This window comes from Pristis pectinata, chromosome 18 (genome assembly GCF_009764475.1).
Source record: "Pristis pectinata isolate sPriPec2 chromosome 18, sPriPec2.1.pri, whole genome shotgun sequence".
NCBI classification, from domain to species: domain Eukaryota; kingdom Metazoa; phylum Chordata; class Chondrichthyes; order Rhinopristiformes; family Pristidae; genus Pristis; species Pristis pectinata.
The window spans coordinates 14,706,025-14,728,418 of record NC_067422.1 but is presented as its reverse complement, the minus strand read 5'-3'; the positions used below and the strand labels follow the sequence as shown (position 1 = coordinate 14,728,418).

At 40.3% G+C, this 22,394-nt stretch overlaps 1 protein-coding gene across 5 annotated transcripts; it reads left to right on the top strand.

Moving 5' to 3' along the window:
• Nucleotides 1-583: 583 nt before the first annotated feature.
• Nucleotides 584-12,717, top strand: LOC127579935 (uncharacterized). 5 transcript variants are annotated; one of them, XM_052033003.1, is made up of 4 exons: nucleotides 584-821; nucleotides 7,036-7,177; nucleotides 9,655-9,819; nucleotides 10,437-12,717. In XM_052033003.1, exons 2-4 carry the CDS (start codon nucleotides 7,037-7,039, stop codon nucleotides 12,369-12,371), a joined length of 2,241 nt encoding a protein of 746 aa, XP_051888963.1. In that variant the 5' UTR covers nucleotides 584-821; nucleotide 7,036; the 3' UTR covers nucleotides 12,372-12,717. The 5 variants fall into 5 exon arrangements, with proteins under 5 accessions (XP_051888963.1, XP_051888962.1, XP_051888964.1 ...); XM_052033002.1 differs by lacking the exon at nucleotides 584-821 and adding an exon at nucleotides 2,415-2,571; XM_052033001.1 differs by lacking the exon at nucleotides 584-821 and adding an exon at nucleotides 3,462-3,573.
• The last annotated feature ends 9,677 nt before the right edge of the window (nucleotides 12,718-22,394 follow it).

Below are 22,394 nucleotides of genomic sequence, written 5' to 3'. Positions count from 1 at the left end.
GAAGAAGGTTGAGGAAAAAATTCACAAGACGGCACTGTGAAATGTATGAGAAATGAAAAATGCCATTGGGATAGGCCTGCATGGTCTCAATCATATACATCCCACAATATACATTAATGTGGGATGTATATGCTTGGGACCGTGCAGGTCTTTCCCAAGGAAGGTAAATAACTGGGGAGAGATATTGAAGAAGAATCCTGTGATCAATAGTGAGAAATGCTGCAAATATATCAAAGGGACGGGCAATATTATGGCACACAGTTTTAAAACGGGAAGTAACCGGTACACAGACTCTCACGTTCATCCATAGATCTGTAGTTCTGAGGTCTTCCCTGCAACAGATGGCAGTCTACGTTAAAGGTAGTTGCTTGAGCTGGGGACATTCATCGAACATTAGAACTCCCTGCAGCCAGTAGGACAAATGGAAATTCTGGGGTGGATTCTCGGACTGCACAATGCTGACTATGTAGATGTGGGAGAAAGCAGTTCATTATGTGTGCAAGATTATGAAATTAGACCTACATTGCGAAATTACTGGATGCGTTGGTCTGTCAGGTAACCAGCTGCAGATTTAAATTTTAATTTCATCTTCACATCCTTCCAAATTAACTTCAAGTATCCGAATCCTTTTAAAATGCTCAGCTGCAATTGTGGTCACAGTAAAGCAAGCTATGCTTTAATTTCTTCTGTGTGAAAAGGTTTCTTGAGAAGGATTAGCTGGACAGACGCAAAGAGGCTGTTTCCTCTGGCTGGACCAAGGGTTATACACTTAGGTTACGGAGTCAGCCTTGATGAAGAGAAGTTTCTTTAACCTGATCATTGTAAGTCCATGGTATTTTCTGTCATAGAGGGCTGTGTATATTCAAACACGTTTGATAGATTTTTGAACACAAAGGGAATCTGAGCTCATGGAAACCAGGAGGGAAAGTGGACTTGCAGTGTGTGATCAATGTTGAATGATGAACCAGGCTCGAAGGGACATGTGGCTGATCTCTGCTGTTTACTGTGTTCTAATTTTCCAGAGAAAAATTACATTATTTTCCTCCTCAATTGTTTTTAAATACTCTAAACTGCTATTGGCATCTTCCTAAAACCCCTTTTCCAATACAAGAAACCTAGTTTCTGATCTTTTCTTCATAAACATACCTCATGTTATCCTTGTGAAACATTGTTGTATGTACCCTCAAAGGGAGTTTAGAATTACACATGGTAAAGTTTAACTAATATCTTGTACAAATTTAATATCACATTTCTTTTATATTCGATATCCCTGCTCCCCTCCACCCTTCAAGAATCCTATTTGATCTTTTATGGCTCTATAAAGGTTTATCTATCTCATCCTGAAATATTTATTTTCCTCTATTCTAAAGTGGCTTGCTGTTGTGCGTGAGTGTAAATGCAGTTTAAGAAAGCAAGCTTACTTCCACTGAGAATGAATGCAGTAACATTTTGGATGGCTAAATGAGTAAGATATTCGAGTACAGTGAACAAAACGAAGTGTGTTAATACTCCACACACGCTGCTCCCCATTCACGTTCCATTCTACATTAACATATCTTTCCTCCATCAATGTTTAGCAATTTCCCCTTGGATCCATCCGTGCAATTTGCTTTCACCACTCCAGCGGTTGCACTTCACATCTAAGCACTCCGTGGGAAAAGAGGTACCCCTTGAATTCACGACTTAATTTACAGTAGGTGTGACTGTGTTATAGTTATGCCCTTCAGCTTGGCTGTCAAGTAGAAACCTCTTCTACATCTAAAGCAAAGTACTGCTGGAAATTCCACCACTGTGGAAATCATTGCCACAGACGGCTGTGGAGGCCAAGTCATTGGTTATATTTAAAGTGGAGGTTGATAGGTTCTTGACTAGTAAGGGCGTCGAAGGTTACGGGGAGAAGGCAGGAGAATGGGGTTGAGAGGGAAATATAAATCAGCCATGATCGAATAGCGGAGGGGACTCGACGGGTCGAATGGCCTAATTCCGCTCCTATGTCTTATGGTCTTATGGAAATCTGAAACAATATAGAAAATACTGTAAACAGCGAGCATTTGTGAAGGGAGTTGTAATGGAAGGTCGGTCCCATGAAACATGAACCGAGTTCCTCTCTCTACAGATCCTGACTTGCCGAGTATTTCCAGCATTCTGTTTCATTTCTCTTTACCTACCCTATAAGATCCTTTCATAATCTTAAAAAAAAAGCTTCGTCAGGTTGGTATCAGTCTCCCCTCTAAGTTAAAACCCCAGCCTGTTCAATTTCTTCACAGTTCTGCTGTCTTTAAAGTGAGCGTGCATGCACACTTTCGCTGTTTTGAGAAGCTGAGCCCATTGGCTGGGAGTGAACCCCGTTCTATTGCGTGTGACTCCGGCTCCAGTGATTGTAGGTTGCCTTAGGCGGAGGGGCGTGTGTTCTGGTCTGGTCCGGTCCGCTGGGCACCACTCCGGGAGTGAATTCGGTTTGTGTTGGTCGATGGTACGAAACTATACCTTTCTGGTCTAAAGTGCACCAGCCTAACCACGTGGGCCGGAGGAGAAGGAGTAAAGCGTGTAATTCTGCGGAGTGCATGCAAGGTCTGTAATCCTGCAATGACACTTGTCAATCATGACACTCTGGTGCAACACAACATCCTCCCAACACCTATGTTCCATTTTGTGTTTTGCATTTTGCGCTGCACAAACTTAGCCAAGAAGAAAAACAGGAAATAATTATTGCCCAGGTTGGAGTTGATGACTGGTACATTTCAGCGTTTGTTACGCCCCAGACTTGACAAGTCCAGTGCACCCTTGGCTGGGCTCCCACTTTCTATCCTCTGAAGAACGGAGGTCAAAACAAAGCTCCGCCGCCTGTACCCTAACTCGCAGCAAGGCCCACTCATCCATCTCTCCTGTGCTCGCACTGACTGACCCTTGACAATTCTCCAGGATGCAAAACATTTTTTTAAAATTCTCATTACTGTTCCAGTGGTCTCGCCCTTCCCTTTCTCCAGCCTCCAGCAGCCCTTACAACCCTATTGCTCACCCCGATTTCAATCACTGCAATACCGTCAGACGTGCCTTCAGCCACCAAGGATCCAAACTCTGGCATTCCCTCCCTCGGCCTCCCTGTCTCTTCAAGACCTTCCTTCAAATCTTCCTTTTTTAACCAAGTTTTTGATCTTCCACCTGAATATCTCTTTGTGGGGCAAAGCCAAAAGTTATTAAAAGTTCTGTAAAGAGCTTTGAGTCATTTTGCTGTGTTGAAGAAGCAGCTGGTGGTGCTGTGAAGTTGATGAATTTGATGCCAAAATTGAAAGGCTTTGGAGTGTCTGGTTGAAAGATGAGCGACTATTTCTACAGACACACAGATAGCTCGGGCTACCCCTCCAACGTGGGGCATAACCAGACCAAGGAGCACACCAACAAGCAGGTCCTCCAACCTGTCTGCAACCTCTGCATTGGACAGCCAGAGGCATGGAGCTGGAGGTGAAGAGAAGCCCCCAACTCATGGAAGAAGGGTGGCAACTTTTCACACTTGGACTCCAACTGAAACTTTTTCAGGTTGCAAAAGTTGCATGTTGCCTGGGAGTCCATGAAGTGAGTTAAAACCGCTGGATTGTACTGGTCTATGCAACACTCTCCACCCTACATGCCTATCATCTTAACAGATGCTGAGTATTTATTGTTTTGTGACTTATTTAAGCCTTGTGTGGATGAGTATGCCTACATAAGCCAATTAGCTGCAGAATCCATGATATGTAGAAAATAACACATTGAGAACAAGTTATATATTGAAGCAAATTTTAAAATGACAATATGCATCAAAATTCTAATTGAATAATTGACAAACATTAATAAGATGGAGTGTATACAGTTTCAGAATGAGTTGTAAGTAGTAGTTCATTTCAGGAGCTTCTGCGAAACAATTTCAGAGATCAGGCTCTGTAGGATATGATTCCAAGAGTTTTTAATGGTGCTCTCATAGAAAGAGGCATAAAAATGTAACAAAGGCTGTAGTTGGCTCAAATAGTTTCTAAACTATAAAGCAGATCCCTTTGAAGATTAGTCTTAGAAACATCCATCATCTTAAGCTGAGGGAAAGGTATTGATTTAGAGATGCTCATGAATAATAAATATCACCTCTTGTTTATATCTTCCCAGTCTAACGGTTCTGTACTCTGGTGGTTCTTCTGTGCTGGATACAGTCATCTATGACACTGCCTTTCAGTTTACATCCAAAGGCATTTCAACTAAATTAGTGAACACAAGCATTTGCTGTTTTCTTATACACCGGTACCCTGCTTAGCACCACTGCACAGAGCACTGATCCATTACAATTTTGAAAATTGGCCCGAGGGAATTTTTCTTGCTAAGAAAAGCTAGGAAAAAAAAAGAATAAATGATCAAAACTAACCATGATGAAATATGGGCGCGTTGTTAATATTTGCTTGACCAATGAGCATGTATTATATTATTGGTGTGTGGCCAATGAGAGTACAGTACGTAATAATCCTTTTTTAGAGTTGATTAAATTAGCAGCCTTATTCCCAGGAATGCATCTTGAGTGTGAAGTGAGGTGCCAGTGTAGACAAAATTGACTGGAAATTTGGTTGATGCCAAAATAAATGACATTGTGATGTTGAAACTCATGTTAACGGGGAGTGAGACAATTCTGTACATATTTCTGAGTGTCAAAAGTCAGCTCCTGACATAACATCTTTATTTTTAGGTGAAAATTTTGTGTTTATCACCACTATTTCTCAGGTGTTAAACTTACCCTAATGACATTGATAGCAACAGATGGCCCAAAATTTGTCAGCAGTGACATTTTTACCCAGATTCGTCTAAAAATTTCAGTTCACTCACAGAAGAACCTTCTTTTACTAATGTCAAATCCTCAAAAATAACATTATTTGTAAGGCCAACCATACTAAACTTTCTTTCCTAGGCAGACTGCTGCATACTCTCACTGTACACACTCACTGTGCGGATTACCCACACTGAAGACTAACTTTTCCTTGCATCTTTGTTGCAATTAAAACTGACTTACAGTGGCCATTTGCCACTGGAAGGTGTTTGATTGCAGTGTAAACATCCCAGCAAAAGTTCACAAAGGGAAAAGGTACCTCAGCTTGTGGGAAAGGGACATAAGAGTCATGAATAATACATCATTTACATCATGGAAACAGGCCCCTTGGCCCAATTCGTCCATGCCGATCAAGATACCCATTCAAACTAGTCCACTTGCCCACATTTGGCCCATATCCCTCTGAACCCTTCCTGTCCAAGTGTCTTTTAAATGTTGTTAAAGTACCTGCTTCAACCACCTCCTCTGGCAGCTCGTTCCGTATAGGCACCACCCTCTGCGTGAAAAAGTTGCCTCTCAGGTCCCTTTTAAACCTTATCCCTCTCACCTTAAACCTATGCCCTCTAGTTCTTGATTCCCTTGCCATGGGAAAAAGACTGTGCATTCACCCAATCTATGCCCCTCATGACTTTATACACCTCTATAAGGTCACCCCTCAGTCTCCTGTGCTCCAGTGAATAAACTAGCCTGCCCAACCTCTCCCATAACTTAGGCCCTTGAGTTCTGGCAACATTCTTGTAAATGTTCTTTACACTCTTGCCAGCTTAATGATGTCTTTCCTGTAACAGAGTAACCAAAACTGTACACAGTACTCCAGGTGCAGCCTCACTGACGTCTTGTACAAATGGAACAACATCCCAACTCCAAACCTCAATGCCATGACTAATGCCCTTCTTCACCACCCTGTCAACCTGTGATGCCACTTTCTGGGAACTATGTACTTATATGCAACAGCTTGCACTTATCGGGATTGAATGCCATTTACCATTCCTCAGCCCACTTACCCAGCTGATCAAGATCCCCTTGTCGTCTTTAATAACCTTCTTCACTGTTGATGATACCATCCATCATGCACATGGAAATGCCCGTTTTGCTGTTGAAGAGACCTAGGTGTGGAACGGTAGTGCTGCTGCCTCACAGCTCCAGGGACCCTGGATCGATATTGAGCACGGTTGTTTGAGAAGAGTTTACGTGTTCTCTCTGTGACCTCGTGTGTTTCCTCCGGGTGCTCCAATTTCCTCCCGCATCCTAAAGATGTGTGGATAGGTGAATTGGGTACTGTACGTTGCCCCCAGTGTAGATTAATCAAAGAGGAACTGATAGGCATGCGTGAAGAGAATAAGTTGCAGGTCTCCAGGGAAATAAAGAAAGTGGGAATGGGAATGAAAATCAAGAATCTGCAGATGCTGGAAACCTGAAGTAGTTGTAGAAACTGCTGGAAACACTTGGCAGGTCAGGCTGCATCAGTGGAAAGAGAAGCAGAGTCAATGTTTCAGGTTGAAGGTTGAGGACCTTTGTTCCCGACGTTGTGTATAAAATTTTCTGTTAATTTGACATCCTTGTTAGTATAGTTGATACTGTCCCTCTATCACACAGGTTCAGTTTCCCGATGGGGACATCTTTATGGCCCCCTGCACCGTCAGTTTAAGAACCATGTGTGGCAAATTAACGTCCAGTTTCTTGTGGGCAGCACTCTGGGGTAGCAGGAAGTGCTGCTGCCTCTCAACTCCAGTGACCTAGGTTCGACCCTGACTTCCACTCTGTGTGGAATTTGCACATTCTCTCTGTGGACACATAGTTTTCCTCTGGGTGCTCCAGTTTGCTCCCACGTCCTACAGTCATGCAGGCTGGGAGCTTAATTGGCCGCTGTAAATTACCCCTAGTAGGTCGATGGCAGGAGAATCTTGATAGATATATGAGAGAGAACAGATTACAGGAAAATAAGTGGAGGAATAGGATTGATGGGAATTCTCTGAGAGCTGGCGTAGACCTGAGGGGCAGAATAGCTTCCTTAAATGTCAAAAGAAAATATTAATTTGAGAAAATGAATATGAATAATTACAGGCTGTGCACCAAATACATTTTACCTTTTTGGAAAATGGACTTCATCGATATTTTTCAAGGTGTGCTTTTTAAAACCTACTGACCTAGTGCCACCAGTGAATTTAATATTCACAATGTTATCTCTGCAGAATGGAGAGCTATGAAGAGTTCAGCAAAGCTCATCTTGCTCAAATCAAAGCCAAGGTCACAATGGAGAAAAATTCTCTACCAGCAACAAGCTCCAGAGGCTCTTTGATTCGGTTTCATGGTGTCGCTGTACTTTCACCACTGGCAAGTGATCATGGCCTTGCCATGAGGTTAAATTAGTTCCTTGGTTTTTTTGTAGATTTAATTGACTGTGTTCAGAGATGCTCATTATTGCAGTGTTGTTGCCCAATCATGATAATCAATAACGAGAAGTTTGAAATAAAGAAAACATTTGTCAGTTTACTTAAAAGTTGCAGTAGTTCCCCACCACATATGACCATAAGATATAGGAGCAGAATTGAGCCTTTTGGCCCATCGAATATGCTCCGCCATTCAATCATGGCTGATTTCCTTTTCAACCCCATTCTCCCACCTTCTCCCCATAGCCATTAACCCCTTTACCAATCAACAAGCTATCAATCTCTGCCTTAAATACACCCAATGACTTGGCTTCCACAGCCCTCTGTGGCAATGAATTCCCCAAATTCAGCACCCTCTTGCTGAAGAAATTCCTTCTCCTCTCAGCTTGAAAGGAACATCCCTTTATTCTGAGGCTGTGCCCACTGATCCCAGACTCATCCACTAATGGAAACATCCTCTCCATGTCCACTCTATCCAGGCCTTTCAGTATCCGGTAGGTTTCAATGAGATTTCCCGTCATCCTTCTGAACTCCATCGAGTACAGGCCCAGAGACATCAAACGCTCTTCATAGGTTAAGCCTTTCATTCCTGGGATCATTTTTGTAAATCCCCTCTGGGCCCTCTCCAGGGTCAGCACATCTTTCCTTAGATACGGGGCCCAAAACTGCTCACAATATTTCCAAATGTGGTCTGACCAACGCCTTATAAAGCCTCAGCAGTACATCCTTACTTTTACATTCCAGCCCTCTGAAATTCAATGCAAACATTGCATTTGCTTTCTTTACTACTGACTCAATCTGCAAGTTAATCTTAAGGGAATCCTGAACTAGAACTCCCAAGTCCCTTTGCATCTCCGTTTCTGAATTCTGAAAATAGTCTGCACCTTTGTTCTTCCTCCCAAAGTACATAACCCCACACTTCCCTGTGCCATATTCTGTTTGCCAATTCTTTGCCCACTCTCCAAACCTGTCCAAGTCCTGAAGACTCACTGCCACTGTGACACTACCTGTCCCTCCACCTATCTTGGTTTCGTCTGCAAACTTGGCCATCAGTTCCTTCATCCAGATCATATGGCAGTATGTTGGGGAAGCTGCATGAATATTCGGTGCCAATTGGGATCTGGGCAGGAGGAGCTTCCCCGTTCATTTCAATGGAGATTTTACACTCACACTTTGATTCATGCCTTCCATAATAACTGTTTGGGTTACACTCAGGTAACAAGTACCCTGTCATTTATTTGACCATTGCAGTTTTCTGTCTGCATCACAGACTCAATGGGAACTAAGGTTCATTTATATTTTGCTAATTAATTTACTTCTTTTAATTCCATGAGTGTTTTAAGTTCTTTTACTTTTAAAGTTTATCTTTTAAGTTTTTAAATGTTTTTAATAGTTTTTGAATGCCTAAGGCGTTCAGAAACATCCTAAGGGTTTTATTGCTTCAACAGCCCTGGCAGGTTTTAATCATCTTTTTGTGGATGTTGATGGGAACATTGCGTTAGATAGTGCAGGAACTTGCTGAGGTGCATCTAGCTGTCTCTTAACTGCAACTTTTGGTTGTCTGACTGCTCCTGGTAGGAACAAAATTTTTTCAGAAGTTGCTGCCAAGAGTAAGTGATATGCCAGGACCACGAATTCTTTGCCCATTGACTGATTTTATTCATTTTTCAGAATCTGGCTGCTGCTGGCAAAGCCAACATTTGTTGCTCGTCCCAAATTGTCCTTGTCCTCGAGCCACCTTCTTGATCTCCTGCAGAACTTCTTGTGAAAGTGCTCCCACAGTGCTGTTGAGTAAGAAGTTCCAGGATTTAGACCAGAAGGACCAACAATCTATTTCCAAATCAGGATGGTGTCTTTCATGAAGGGGAACCTGCAGGTGGTGGCGTTGCCATGCACCAGTTGGCCGTGTCCTTTTTGACGGTAGAGGTTGTGGGGTTGGAAGGGACTGTCAAATACGAATGACTTCCCCTAAAGATTATTACTTATTATTATGTAGAAATAAACTGAGGAGAAAGAGCAGCACAGCAGTGCAGCTGGTGGAGTTGCTGCCTCACAGCTCCTGCATCTCCATTGCGGTCAGTCCTCACCTCCATTGCTGTCTGTGTGGAGTTTGCATGTTCTCCCTCTGACGATCTGTATTTCCTCTGGGTGCTCCAGTTTCCTCCCATATCCCAAAGGCATATGGATTGGTAGGTTAATTGGTCACTGTAAATTGCCCCTCATGTTTAGGTAAATGGTAGGAGATGTGGGGGGTGGGGGTGGGAAGATGATGGGAATATAGAGAGAATAAGTTACGTGGAGAATTAGTGGGGGGTTGGGATCATTCTGTGAGTTGGCACAGACTCAATGCGCCTTATATGTCATAAGGAAATATTAAGTAACATGCAAAAATATTAATCACATCATACTAATTCTTTCCAGCTTTCCTCAGAACAAAGGAAAGAGATACGTGAATATCAATTGAAGGTCAGAAGCAGCAGTAAAACATCAGATGAGAAACTGGCTGAAGCACAAAGGAGTACATCGTTACTGAAAGTGCATGGACCATTGAACAGGGAAGCAAGCAAACTGCTCCATAGTTTGCTGGTGAGGCCTTTCTGTTTGTTATTTAAGTTGACTTGGTAGAATGTGTGTTTAACAAAGTCTGTAAAAACTGAATTCATTGGAAACGTTGTTATTTGCCAAGGTTAGCATCGGCAGAGCACTGATGGCGGATACTGCCGTCTACTCTGCTTGCGGTGTTTCCCAGGATGGCAGGTTTGCTGCCTGAGGAGAGATTGAGCAGGCTAGGCCTCTGTTTTCTGAAGTTAGAAGATTGAGAAGTGATCTCATTGAAAATGAAAGGCATGCCGTTTGCCTTCTTTACCACTCTACCTACTTGCGTTGCGACTTTCAGGGAGATATGGACTTGGACGCCAAGATCTCTCTGTACACCAGTGCATCAGTGCTGTTAAGGATCCTGCCATTAACTGTATACTTTCCCCTTACATTTCCCCATACAGAAAGCTTATAAAACCGGTCTTGAATAAATTATAAAAAACACATAATTTGTTTTAGGTGGAATACTTTTATTGCCCCTCCAAGAGTAAGACACCCCTTAGCACTGGTACATGACTGGCCATAGAGGAGCACTCTTCCAGTCTGAGCTATAACTGAGCATAGTAGTAACTAACAATAGATTGGTTTTCAATTACTTATTTTAGCCACGCAAAGAGCCATCAGTTGAGGAAATTCGGGAACATTATTCATTTCCATTGATGCCCAACATGCCTGTGGGTACTGAACTTGTTACAGAGATGATCAATGTAGGGGATTGGAAAACCACAACCACAATGCAACAAACCTCAGTAGGACACCGGGGATCACCAATATTTGAACCTCACTTTGCACAGATCACAGATGAGGTTGGAGAAGCATGCTCAACAAACCTTGAGAGAGATCGTGTGCCTGTAATAATGATCTCTGATTTGATTAATGAAAACCCTGGTATTTCAAATTACCACACCAGTTCTTCTTGCTTGGATCAACTTCTGAGGAAGAATCCAAAGGTCAACAGTTGCAAATATAATGATCCTGAGTCAGATGACTTTGAAAAGACAGCTGTTCATGCTCTTCAAAATGTCACCGTACATCAACTAAATGATGCAACAAAATGTAAAGCAACCAATTCTACCAGTAAGCAGGCGAAGGTAGATCAGGTTGGGAGTGATGACTCTATAGTAATAACGGGGGACAATGAAACTAGCAACACTAACTTGGGTCTCCTCCATCTTCCTACTGAGGAGACCAACCTGAGTGGGGATTCATCTTCTAAACCAATTGCACCAAGCTTACAGAGCTTACTTAAAAAATCAAGAGAGTATCGAAATAAGCAGAGACAACAAAAAATGCTGAAGAACTTACATTTCAAAGGGGAAGCAGAAAAGCTTTCTGATAAGAAAAATAATTTATGTGCAAGTAAAGTTTGCAAAAATACCAGGGGGAGAAGAATTGATTCAGGAAAAGCTAAACTGCCCAACACATTGTTAACCCCTGATCCAGCATTGCCATCTGCTTCCTCACTGCATTTCACTGCTATTCCTAAACACAACTACATTTCAGTAGCCAGTGATGTGAGCCCAGCAAAAACAACTGAATTGCTGTCCTGGTGTCACACCCTACCTGAAGAGAATAAAGATGACAAAATGGATGATGTGGAGCCAAGTCATAACTTCATGTTCTCAGAGCAGCCTCAAGGGACGAATACAAGTTCCTGCTCCAAGAGAAACCCAGTATGTTCCAACTCTGAGGGTCAAGTATCCCAGTGTCAAGAGGGAGGGAAGCAAGTGAACAGGTCAGTAAGAAGCCAAAATAGAGGTTTCATGGTACCCAACATAGCACTGAGTGGAAGTCCAGTATTGTCAAGAAAGTGGACCTGTTCGTCACAGAGGCTGCTTGTAAATGCCCCAGTCAATGTGGGCAGTGAAATGATTGATCAACAGGAGAAGAACTGTAGGTCAGATTCACCCAAAGATCAACCAAAAATCAACCAAGCTCAGCAACAGTACATCACTGAACTGGAAGTGAACTTGGATAGTGTGAAAGCTTTGATAACGGATTTGCAAACTACATTAACTTCATCCTGCGATGTAACAATGAATGAGCAGTTACTGAATGATAAGGCAACTACACGGCAGAGAATCAGGGACTCTTTTGGCATCAAATGCACACAGAACGATAATGAAATTGCTGATGTTGCAGTAGCTGAATTATTTTGGAATAAAAGAGATGTTGATCCAAAGTTCCCATCAAGTGAAGATTCAATCCCACAAGCTGTTAATAGTGCTCCTGCTGCATTTCAGGCCAATAGTTTACAAAAAATGCACAGCCAACAGTTATTTGTACAGAATTCTCCCACAGCGTCAGCACTTCCAATGGGAAGTCTAAGACCTACTTTTTATATGGCCACAAACAGAATAGCAAAGAATCCAAGTATTAATAAATCCTATGATGTGGATTTTCCATCTTCACTTTGGACACAGAATTTTAAGTTGAAGCAGGAAGTGGATAATTCAAAACTAGCGAACACTCCAGAACTTGGACCAAGTGTATTGGATCACAGAGTCAAAAGAAAATTAATGATGGGTAAAGCCCAGTGATGACAGGAACAGCAACCTTGCTCTGACTAGATGTTCTAAAATATAATTTAAGATATTTATTTATTTATTAGTCACATGTACATCTAAACACACAGTAAAATATGTCGTTTTTGCGTTACTGAGAATGTACTGGGGACAGCCCGCAAAAGTCACCACTCTAACTCGAGCCTGAACTGAGAAGGTAAAAGAACTTCAGTCACATGATAAGGGGAATAAAGTCTAATCGCATTGAAGCAATTTTGATAAAACTGGCAAAATCTCATGTTCTTTGGGATATTAACATTTTTTTCTCAAATGTTTAATGATGAGTGTTGTACTTTTTAATATATCTTGGGCTAATAAATTATTTAAAGATCACCACAATCTTTCGTTGTTAGTAAAAGATTTTTCACAACTTCAACTATAGAATTACACACATCATAAATTCTTGTTTAATCCACAGAGAACCTCTTGCCTTGAGGATGGGATCATTTTCTTTGAGATGATCCGTTAAATGCCTCTGCTCTCATTCTGGGTAAATTCAGCAATCTGACGTTCCTAGTGGAATGTCAGGCTTGAAAAGAGATGTGGTTCCAAGTCGGGACAATGTAATCGTTCCTCTCGAGTGAAGTTCTCCGCCTGGAGCTCATGATTGATAAACATACTGTTGTGTCCAGTAATGAAGCCACATGGACTGGACTGTTTCCAGGCAGGGTACACCATTCCAAGTTGGCTTTGGGAAGATAGGAAAATAATTATGTTCAATAGTTAGTATGTCCCCTTAATTGATCATTGAAAACAGGTAACCTAAGAAGAATGTACAAGTAATGCTTGCACTGTTATTATGGTAGTAGCATATAAACGGGACATTTGTCACTCATCTCATCTGTCATAGAATCTCTTCCACAGCTATATCCTTGATCTCAACATCTCCTGTGGGATCTCTACTTCTCTAGTCTCACTCACACATTATCACTGAACAGTTGCTCATGCATAATTAAAATTTTTATAATTCTCTGTGGAGTATATTGAAAATAAAGTTCTTTCTATTATATCTCTTACTTAATTGTCCTTTTCCGTAAGACCATAAACTATAGCAGAGGATAAGGCCATTCGGCCCATCGAGTCTGCTCCACCACAGCTGATTTTTTTTAGCCCCGTTCTCCTGCCTTCGCCCCTTAACCCTTAACCTCCTTAACAATCAAGAACCTATCAATCTCTGCCTTAAATACATCCAATGACTTGGCCTCCACAGCCCTCTGTGGCAATGAATTCCACAGGTTCACCACCCTCTGGTTCAAGAAATTCCTCCTCATCTCAGTTTTAAAGGGACGTCCCTTTATTCTGAGGCTGTGCCCTTGGATCCCAGACTCTCCTACTAATGGAAACATCCTCTCCATGTCCAATCTATCCAGGCCTTTCAGTATCTGGTAGGTACTTTTCAACAGTTAATATATACATAGCACCAATTTTTCAAGCAGAACTGAATAAAAGAACAAAATAAAACAAATGAAACACTATTTTTAAAGTTTGTTTCATTGATGATTAGTTTGAAGAATTAACCTGGGAGTAGGCCTACAAATAGCAAATCTTTTTGTTAATCTTTAACATTTTTCTAGCATTATCCTCAGCCAAACATTAGCATATAAAATGGTCTGGAAGTCTGTGATTTATAATATTTTAAGCTCAGTGAGTCAGCGGGACTTGCCCCTTGGGTTATAAAACAACAGAGATTATAAGTGACTGATGAAAGCAATGTGTTTCAAACTCTTGCAGCACAAGAAAAGTCACTTCAAGTTGAGAATGCATTTATGGAAATCTTTTTTAAAATATCGACTCAGTATCATAAAGTGTAAACTTCTGAGGAAGGCTTGAGTTTTTAATAACGGAGCAATCAGCTTGCTAATTAAAAGACTGCAGATACCGGCAATCTGAAAGAAAAACGGAAAATACTCAGTAGGCCAGGCTGTATCTGTGGAAGGAGAAACAGAGTTAATGTTTCAGACAGAGTCCTGACCTGCTGAGCATTTGAAGTCAGTTTGCTAGAAATGTTTAATCATATCATTGTGAATTATGTAATTTGTTTTATTATAGTTTATTTATCAGGACTGTTATAGTCATTTTTAAATATGAATTGACCTTATGTTTAATAAAAAGGAATGTCACTGCTATTTAGAATGAAAAATTAGATCGGTACAGAGTAGTGATAAAAACAGTGCAGCTCAGAAAAACTGTGTAGCTGAATAGTAAACTGTCCAGCCCTTCCATTGTTAGAATTATTTGATGTGAGAAATTTGTGGTGACAGTAGGTTATCTCAGTCGGTATGAATCCTGCTGGTCTGCATGAAATATAGTGTTTGTGGGGCTCAAAATTTGTTAAATAATTTTTTAATATTATGGTATAATAGAACTGCTCCACAAGATGTCACTCCATGGCTTTTGACAGCACAACATGTAAATATTAACTGATTACTGTTTAGAATAATTGACACAAAAAATGATGGCAGCATCTTATGATTTTCTGGTGGTCCCTTCAGTCAGTGCTGTGTTCTTGCAAACAAACAAAAACAAAATCCTTTACATGCACTTTTTCCATAAAGGTGATAGAAATCAGAACCTGACGATGCTCACTAAATGTCAAGCTCCCTTCTGAGGTTCATTGTCATTCAGTCATGAGCATTTAGTGCATGCCTCTGGGGAATGAGTTTCTTTCTCAGTAATTCTTTAACGGGTCTGCATCCTGTTTCATTTCAAAAATAATCTAAAATCTCAAGAGGAAATATATAAATGGTCTCACAAATAAGAACGCAGTTCAGAACCTGAATATTAATACCAAAGACAAAACAGACAATATAAGTTCAGCATAAGTGTTCTGTTTGGGTCTCAGTGACTCATATTTTCATAATTGCTTACTTGGTATGGTCTAATACTTCTTCAGAAGCTTTAGAAGGGTCTTTAGAAGGGACCTTTACCCAAAATGTTGACTGCCTGCTTTTCTCCATGGACACTGCCTGGCCTGCTGAGTTCCTCCAGCATCATAGTGCTTTTCATCTAGATTCCAGCATCTACAGTCCTTTGTTTCTCTAGTACCACTACAAATTTCTCACATGAAATAATTCTAACGATGGAAGGTCTGGGCAGTTTACTATTCAGCTTCACTGTTTTTCTGAGCTGCACTGTTTTTATCACTTTACTCTGTACCAATCTCATTTTTCATACGACACAGCACTGACATTACTTTTTATTGACCAGAAGGTCATATCATATTTAAAATTTGCTGTAACAGTAAATAAACTGTAATAAAACAAATTACACAATTCACAATTATATGATTAAGCATTTCTAGCAAACTGACTTCAAATGCTCAGCATGTCAGGACTCTGTCTGAAACATTAACTCTGTTTCTTCTTCCACAGATGCAGCCTGGCCTACTCTTAATAAGCAGTTTACTTGTGTGTTACAATTCAATTTCAGATTACTTTTGGTACATTATCTGACACAATATCTGTGTTTTCCAGCTCTATTTTGAAAGCTATTAAAAATTAATAACGAAATTGAGGATTATCTGATCAAAATTTTTTGTTAAAACCAGTCAAAACCCATCTTGATAATGTATTAATAGTAAACTGAAAATTAATGCTGCGCACGCATTTGAGTGTAAACCCAGAGTGTCCAACTCACTTTGTGTGGTGTGCTTGTTCTGACTAACGGGCAGGGGCCAACATTCAGTGGTGTTAATTAAAATGGAGAAATTAATTTGCCTTTCACATTGTTTGGGTGTAAAACTGCCAGTGTGCCCTGGTTCCTGAATGTCAGGTTTTGCATCTAATTTGTGTGATTGAATACCAGATGACAAAATACAAATTTTCCTTTCGTTTCAACATTTTCTGCCAACAGCTGAATGCAGAACATGCATCTGCTGTGCCACACCTGAACCGACAGCTGGGAGGCCAACCCATGTCTTAGAGTATACTCTCCGTACCAACCACAGCAGTGACTGAAGGATTCAGGAGAGGGATAATGGCCGCGCTGGGGTGTGGTGGTGTAGGCAGTCATGTGAAATGAGTGTCTGTGGCCACAGTCCACTTGCATTGTCCACCCTCTATGGATAACCTGCACTAGTTAAGCCCTGTGCTGCAAGTGGGCCCATACCACTGTATGGGTGTGAGCTTTTAAGCTCCCAGAGATCACAGCATGTATGTGGCACAGTGATCACTGTCAGTAAACACTGTAATGGCAATTGCAATGTTCTGGGCAGCGAAAACACTGCAGAGAGCAAAACATCAATATCCTAGCCGGGGATCCTTTAATTCACATCCACGTAATGACGGGCTTTTATTTCCTAGCTGACCTGCGAAATAAAAGCGAAGCCAGTAATTTGCAGATTATTGGTCCAATCTTAGCTGATAAAGTAGAGATGGACGTTGTACACATTGCACACGCTCTGTCAAAACTGCTGAAAAATGGCAGCCACCCTGGGGTGAATTTTACATGGAAATACCCAGTCCATGTTCCCAGCAGATGGAGCTTCAACCAAAAATAGATGCAAGTGCTTTAAAACGTGCGCACTCTAATTTCTAGGCAAACTTCATTTACTGAGTTTGTGGATTATTTATGTTGTGGAAAATATGTGGTTAAGCAATTCCATTAACTGAGCATACAAGATTAATGCCTGAAGTTCAATGACCTCACACGGACAGACAAGTTCAGTGAACAAATCCCATCTAATGTCTTTTAAGAATTTTTTCAAGAATAAATGCACAACTGAAACAACATGAACCTCCAACAGTCACATATCAGAGTCTTTATCAAACAACATTCATGCATAACTCCTACTTAACATCAGTCTGTAAACAAGCACACACACATATACATCTCATACTTTACAGGTTCTTCTAGCTCTTCAACCATGGCAGCCACAATGAATAATAAGGTCAGGGATAGGCTACTTAGTTGCTTGAGCCTATTCAATGAAATCCTAGTGATATTAATCTCATTCACTCATCTTCTTGTGTCCTTTAACATTTAAGATTATAAAGGAGCCTTCCATCTTGTGTTGAAAGGAGAGCTCTTTTCTGATTGGCAGAGTCAATAGCACAGCTCTTCATCATTATCCTTGAAAACAATGGTGGTTTGATTTGACAATGAATGGAATGGGAGGTCACTCCTGAATTGCCATTGAAACAGCCAACTGTTCAGGTCATTGGGAAACAGCTATTAATAGAAACGTGTATGAAACAAGGCTGGTAATGCTCTTCATCTGTTTGTTGTGACCTGTAACGGTTGAAAGCACAATGACCAGCTCACATTAATACCAGGCTCCCTGGCAGTTAATGAATGTTGGGCCCATGAAATTTTGTAAAGTTCGACTCTCAGTATCAACCATGGACAAATTTGTCAGAAAAAGTTGCCTAACCAGCTACTGCCTCTCTGATCTTCCCAAGATTCATTTGACTGAAAATTTACTTGATTTTTTTATCGGATATCATGAGTGAATTTCAACCCTCCACCCCAACTTCTACAATTTTTCCTTTGCACCTGGGTATAGATCACACGTGAGGTAAAAGGATTTGGATAAGATTCGCTGCTTGCTCTCTTCCCATGTTAATTAACTGACATATTGTTGAGTAATTAACTAACATAATGCACACAAAATGTTTCTATCATTGCTAGAAGATCACTTATTTATGATGTCACTGGTGTATGCATGAATTCACATATAGCCAGATGGAATCCTGTGCCACATCTATTTCACTTCTTCTGCAGAGCACCATGCATAATTTCTCATTGGAGAAGAAATATTGAAAGTTTTTTCCCCCCACTAGACTCCTATTGTAACTTTGTTGTTCAAGAATAATGGTCATAAAAACTACTGGTTTAGCTCTTGATTCTTCCTACACTTACACCAGGGAACCATATTTTCCCATCCAGTTTGTTTCCATGACGTACGGTCAGCACTTCCCACAGAAAATCACTTTATTCAGTGTATGCTGTTGTAAAACATGTCAGTGGTGAGTGCTGATCCAACTCTTAACCACTGAGTTTCCCTTTTATTGAGACATTATATAATTACTATAAACTTTATAATTTAGAGAAATTATAAAGTTTATAAGAAGAACTCCATGCTGATCATTTTGTACTCCATCACAGCAGCCAATTCTCTTAACTTCATTCAAGTTCCAACTAGGTTACAATTTACACACGTTGCCAGAATGTTTTTTAGCAGCGCCTCCTAACATTAAAACTTCATGCCACCCAGAAGGAAAAGGACAGCAGCCAACATTGTTCTGGAAAACTAAGGGACAGATTGTGGACAGGTCTCATTTTGCTTCAGTGGGAAGGGTCCCAGAGGTTCAAGGTTCCTGAAGTACATTGACCATTGTGCCTGTTAGTTGATTTTCATATTGTCCTAATGACATTGAAGGATGCCATTCAGCCCATCAAGTCTATGCCGGCTCTCAAAGCAATCCCATTCCTCCACTTATTTCTCTGTAACCTGTTCTCTCTCACCTGCCCATCAACTCCATCCTGATCCTCCTATCACCCACTTCAGTTTGTGGTAATTTACAGTAGCCAATTAACCAAAGGTACATCCAGAAGAAATGTCCTGAAATCATTCAGCTAAGGGCTGAACTGGGACTCAGCATTTGTTGCTTGGGTGCCCACAATGGAGAATTATGTAGGAATTAGGGCATCCTGTTAGTTTGGGGGTGCAACTTAGCCAGATGCTAAAGTAATTGTGTGCCGAATTTGTGATTCAGGTATCACACTTACACTCTAAAATTACACCTTGAAGAACAATTTTGTAATATTTATAGTACCCTTCTTTTAAACTGTAGCTGTATTGTAATTATATTGTCCTAATCCTTTTATTTATAATTTTTATTTATTATTTATAATTTTTTAAAAAAATTATTTATAATTCATTTTATTTATTTATTTTATTTATAATTTATAATTATTTTATTTATTTATAATTATTGTAGCATCATCCATGTAACTTTTGACACTATTCCCCTTTATAACAATTGTCTCTCCTAACACCAGTGTGACATGGATCCCCACAGAAACCTATGAGATAAGGTCCTTAATGTCTGACAAGGGTAAGCAGAGAACACACAACCCACCCTCATCCTACTACTTGTCAAAACTGGAGGCCAGGTCCAAAGGCAAAATAACTCCCATTCTCCACAGCAAATTTAAAACATGTCCAGATGTGTCAGAGCTCCCAAGCACTTTATAAACAATATTTTCAATCTCATTGCAAATTATATCACACAAAACTCTCATAGTGTGAGACCACCCTGTCATGGAAAATTGCCTACGGCTAATCCCAACCTACACTGTGATGCAAAGATATATTCTGAACTCCTTTGAATATGCTACACTCCACCACCAGCACAGTAAAATCACATTTCTACATTAAACTCATTTCAATAGCTTCACAAAGAGGTTCGTATGAATATAAAGTTTATTTCAGGAACAGGGATAATGGGACAAATAACCCCTTTTCACATTGTATCATGCTATGATTCTATGACACCACAGTATGGCTGGATGGGAGAGACACACAGACAGTTGTAGGACCAAAGGGGGGGGGGGGGGGGGGGGGGGGACTGGAGATAATGAGGTCTCAAAGGGATTTGAAAGTATGGAAGAGAATTGTAAATTCGAGGCAATGCTGAGCCAAGAGCCAATTTAGGTGATTGAGCACAGGGAAGATGGCAGAGAGAGTTGTGGATGAAATTACATATATAGAGGGTAAAAGGTGGGAGACCAGAAACAGGCAGACAGATTTTCACTTTAAAATACTCATTTTAAAAATAAGTTTAATAAAACATATTAAACTATTAGTGTGGAACTCATGCTATTATGTATTCTGCACCCCATGATATTTTAGATTTCTGTATTATTCACATAATTATGCAGCAGTTGCATTGAAAGTTCTTTTTAAACTGAATGATGGATAAAAACAAGTTCAATTGGTGATTCAGCATTGTTATTTTGCTCAGACTTTACCTGCTGCACCAGAACAACAGAGTAAAACTATGAAGGACACGAGCAGTAGTGATTATCAGTTACACCGCAACCTTGATTGTATATCAGGTACTACAGTAACAATAATTTCTACAGTAGAACCATTTTATAAAACCATAAATCACCATTGAAATCTAAAGGATATTCTTTCAGGGAAAAAATTCTGCTATCAAGAAGTTAGAATGATAAATGCCAACCACTGGGGTATTTCACTCACTTTGTAAGTGACTTTTCAGTATAAAAATATCCTGTTTATAACATAATTCACCAAATTGGGGAGTATGGTTAATCCTGAGGAAGATGATGATTAAATGCATAAACATACCTGTAGAAGGCACGTTTATTCCAATGTGGATAAGTGCAAGGTTGTGCATTTGGTTGAAAGTTTCCAAGTAAGAATCTATGTAATGTAGAGGGGCAAGGGGATCCAGAGGTGCATATTAACATTTTACTAAAATTAAAAGCATTGGTTAGCAAAACCATAAGTACTAAAAAAAAGCACTGGAAATCATTTCTGGAGGAAGAATTCAAAAGAAAGAATACATTAAAACTCAAAAGGACCCTGAACCACATTAAAGATTACCAAAAGCACCAAAATTCCTTCAACATTTCAGAATGTTACAAAGAAAAGAAAATAGTACTGAAGCAAGTGAAAAAAGTGATTTACAGTGGTGGCACCAGAAGTTGCATTGTTCTGTTGAAGATAACCATCTGAAAACTGTTTTCATTGAAGTGAAGAAAATACAAAAAAATCAGGAGCATCTTTTAACTAAAAAAAAGACACTGTGAGATAGGATAGAAACTTTTAGACCATTTGTTTACAACTAGTTATTTGGCAATGTCTTCTTTCAGGATTGCTATCTTAATTTCTATTTTAAAGGTGCACCAGGAACATGTATAACATGCAATTTTATTTTGATACACCAACAGAAATTCGCTTAGATTTTTTCAGAAAAGACCGACTTGCCTTTGGGATGACACAACTTTAGAATTGTTGGGTTATTGGATACAACATCATTGGAAGCATGAGTGGGCCACATGGCCACTTGACCCTGTTCTGCCATTCAATAAGATCACAGCACCATCCACTTCTCTGCCCAATCCCCATATCCTCTGAGTATGCAAAAATCTATTGATTGTATTCAATGACTGAGTACTCACGTGTCTGACGTAGAGAAATCCATAGAATAACAACCCACGGTGCAAAGATGTGTAAATTATGCTCTTACAAAATTACATCTGATTAAAATCATTCTGAAGTTGAAGGAATTTTGGTGCTTTTTGGTAACTTTTAACTCAAATTTTATTCAGAAATTGATCCTAAATCAGCTTGCTTAAGAGTAATGATGATTATTTGGTTTGCTTTATTCTCCTCTGAACTCCATCAATTAATTCTGGCTCAGTCTAAGCTTTTCAAATATTCTTGTGGCCTTCATGGCAATATCATTGCATCTTGCAGAGAAATCTGAATGGTTGAGTTAAACGCTCTGGTTTAACTACACATCACCCTTGGTTGGCCTTTGTTTTTATTGAAATATATTGCCAGGAACCTGTCATGACCTGGGGAGGACCTGTACACAAGATGTGCTCTGTAGGATCTAAGGAAAAGGTTATGGCCTAGAACTTTAATCAAAAATCTGATCACTAAACATACTTGGGTCTAACTGTGTGGGTCATACAGACACTAAGTTCTGGGTTCACCATGCACATCATAGTTTTATGCACACAGTTGTCTGGGCACAATTAGTGGCGCCTTTCACAACACTTGCACAAAATTTAGTTGTGCAAGTGTGGGCCATGAATTGCACAAGTAGCAGCCTTTTGGGGATCAACCTGGGCAGTCTGTGGCCATGGAATCTATTGCATGGATCTTCTTACAGGTAAGTCCATTTAAAAATTTGTACTTGCTCCCAACTTCCACTTACTGCAGTTCCCACTGCACAGCATTCTGCCATAAGCACACCTCCAACTTACTTCACCTCCCACTCAGGTCCCCAGCTGCTCTAC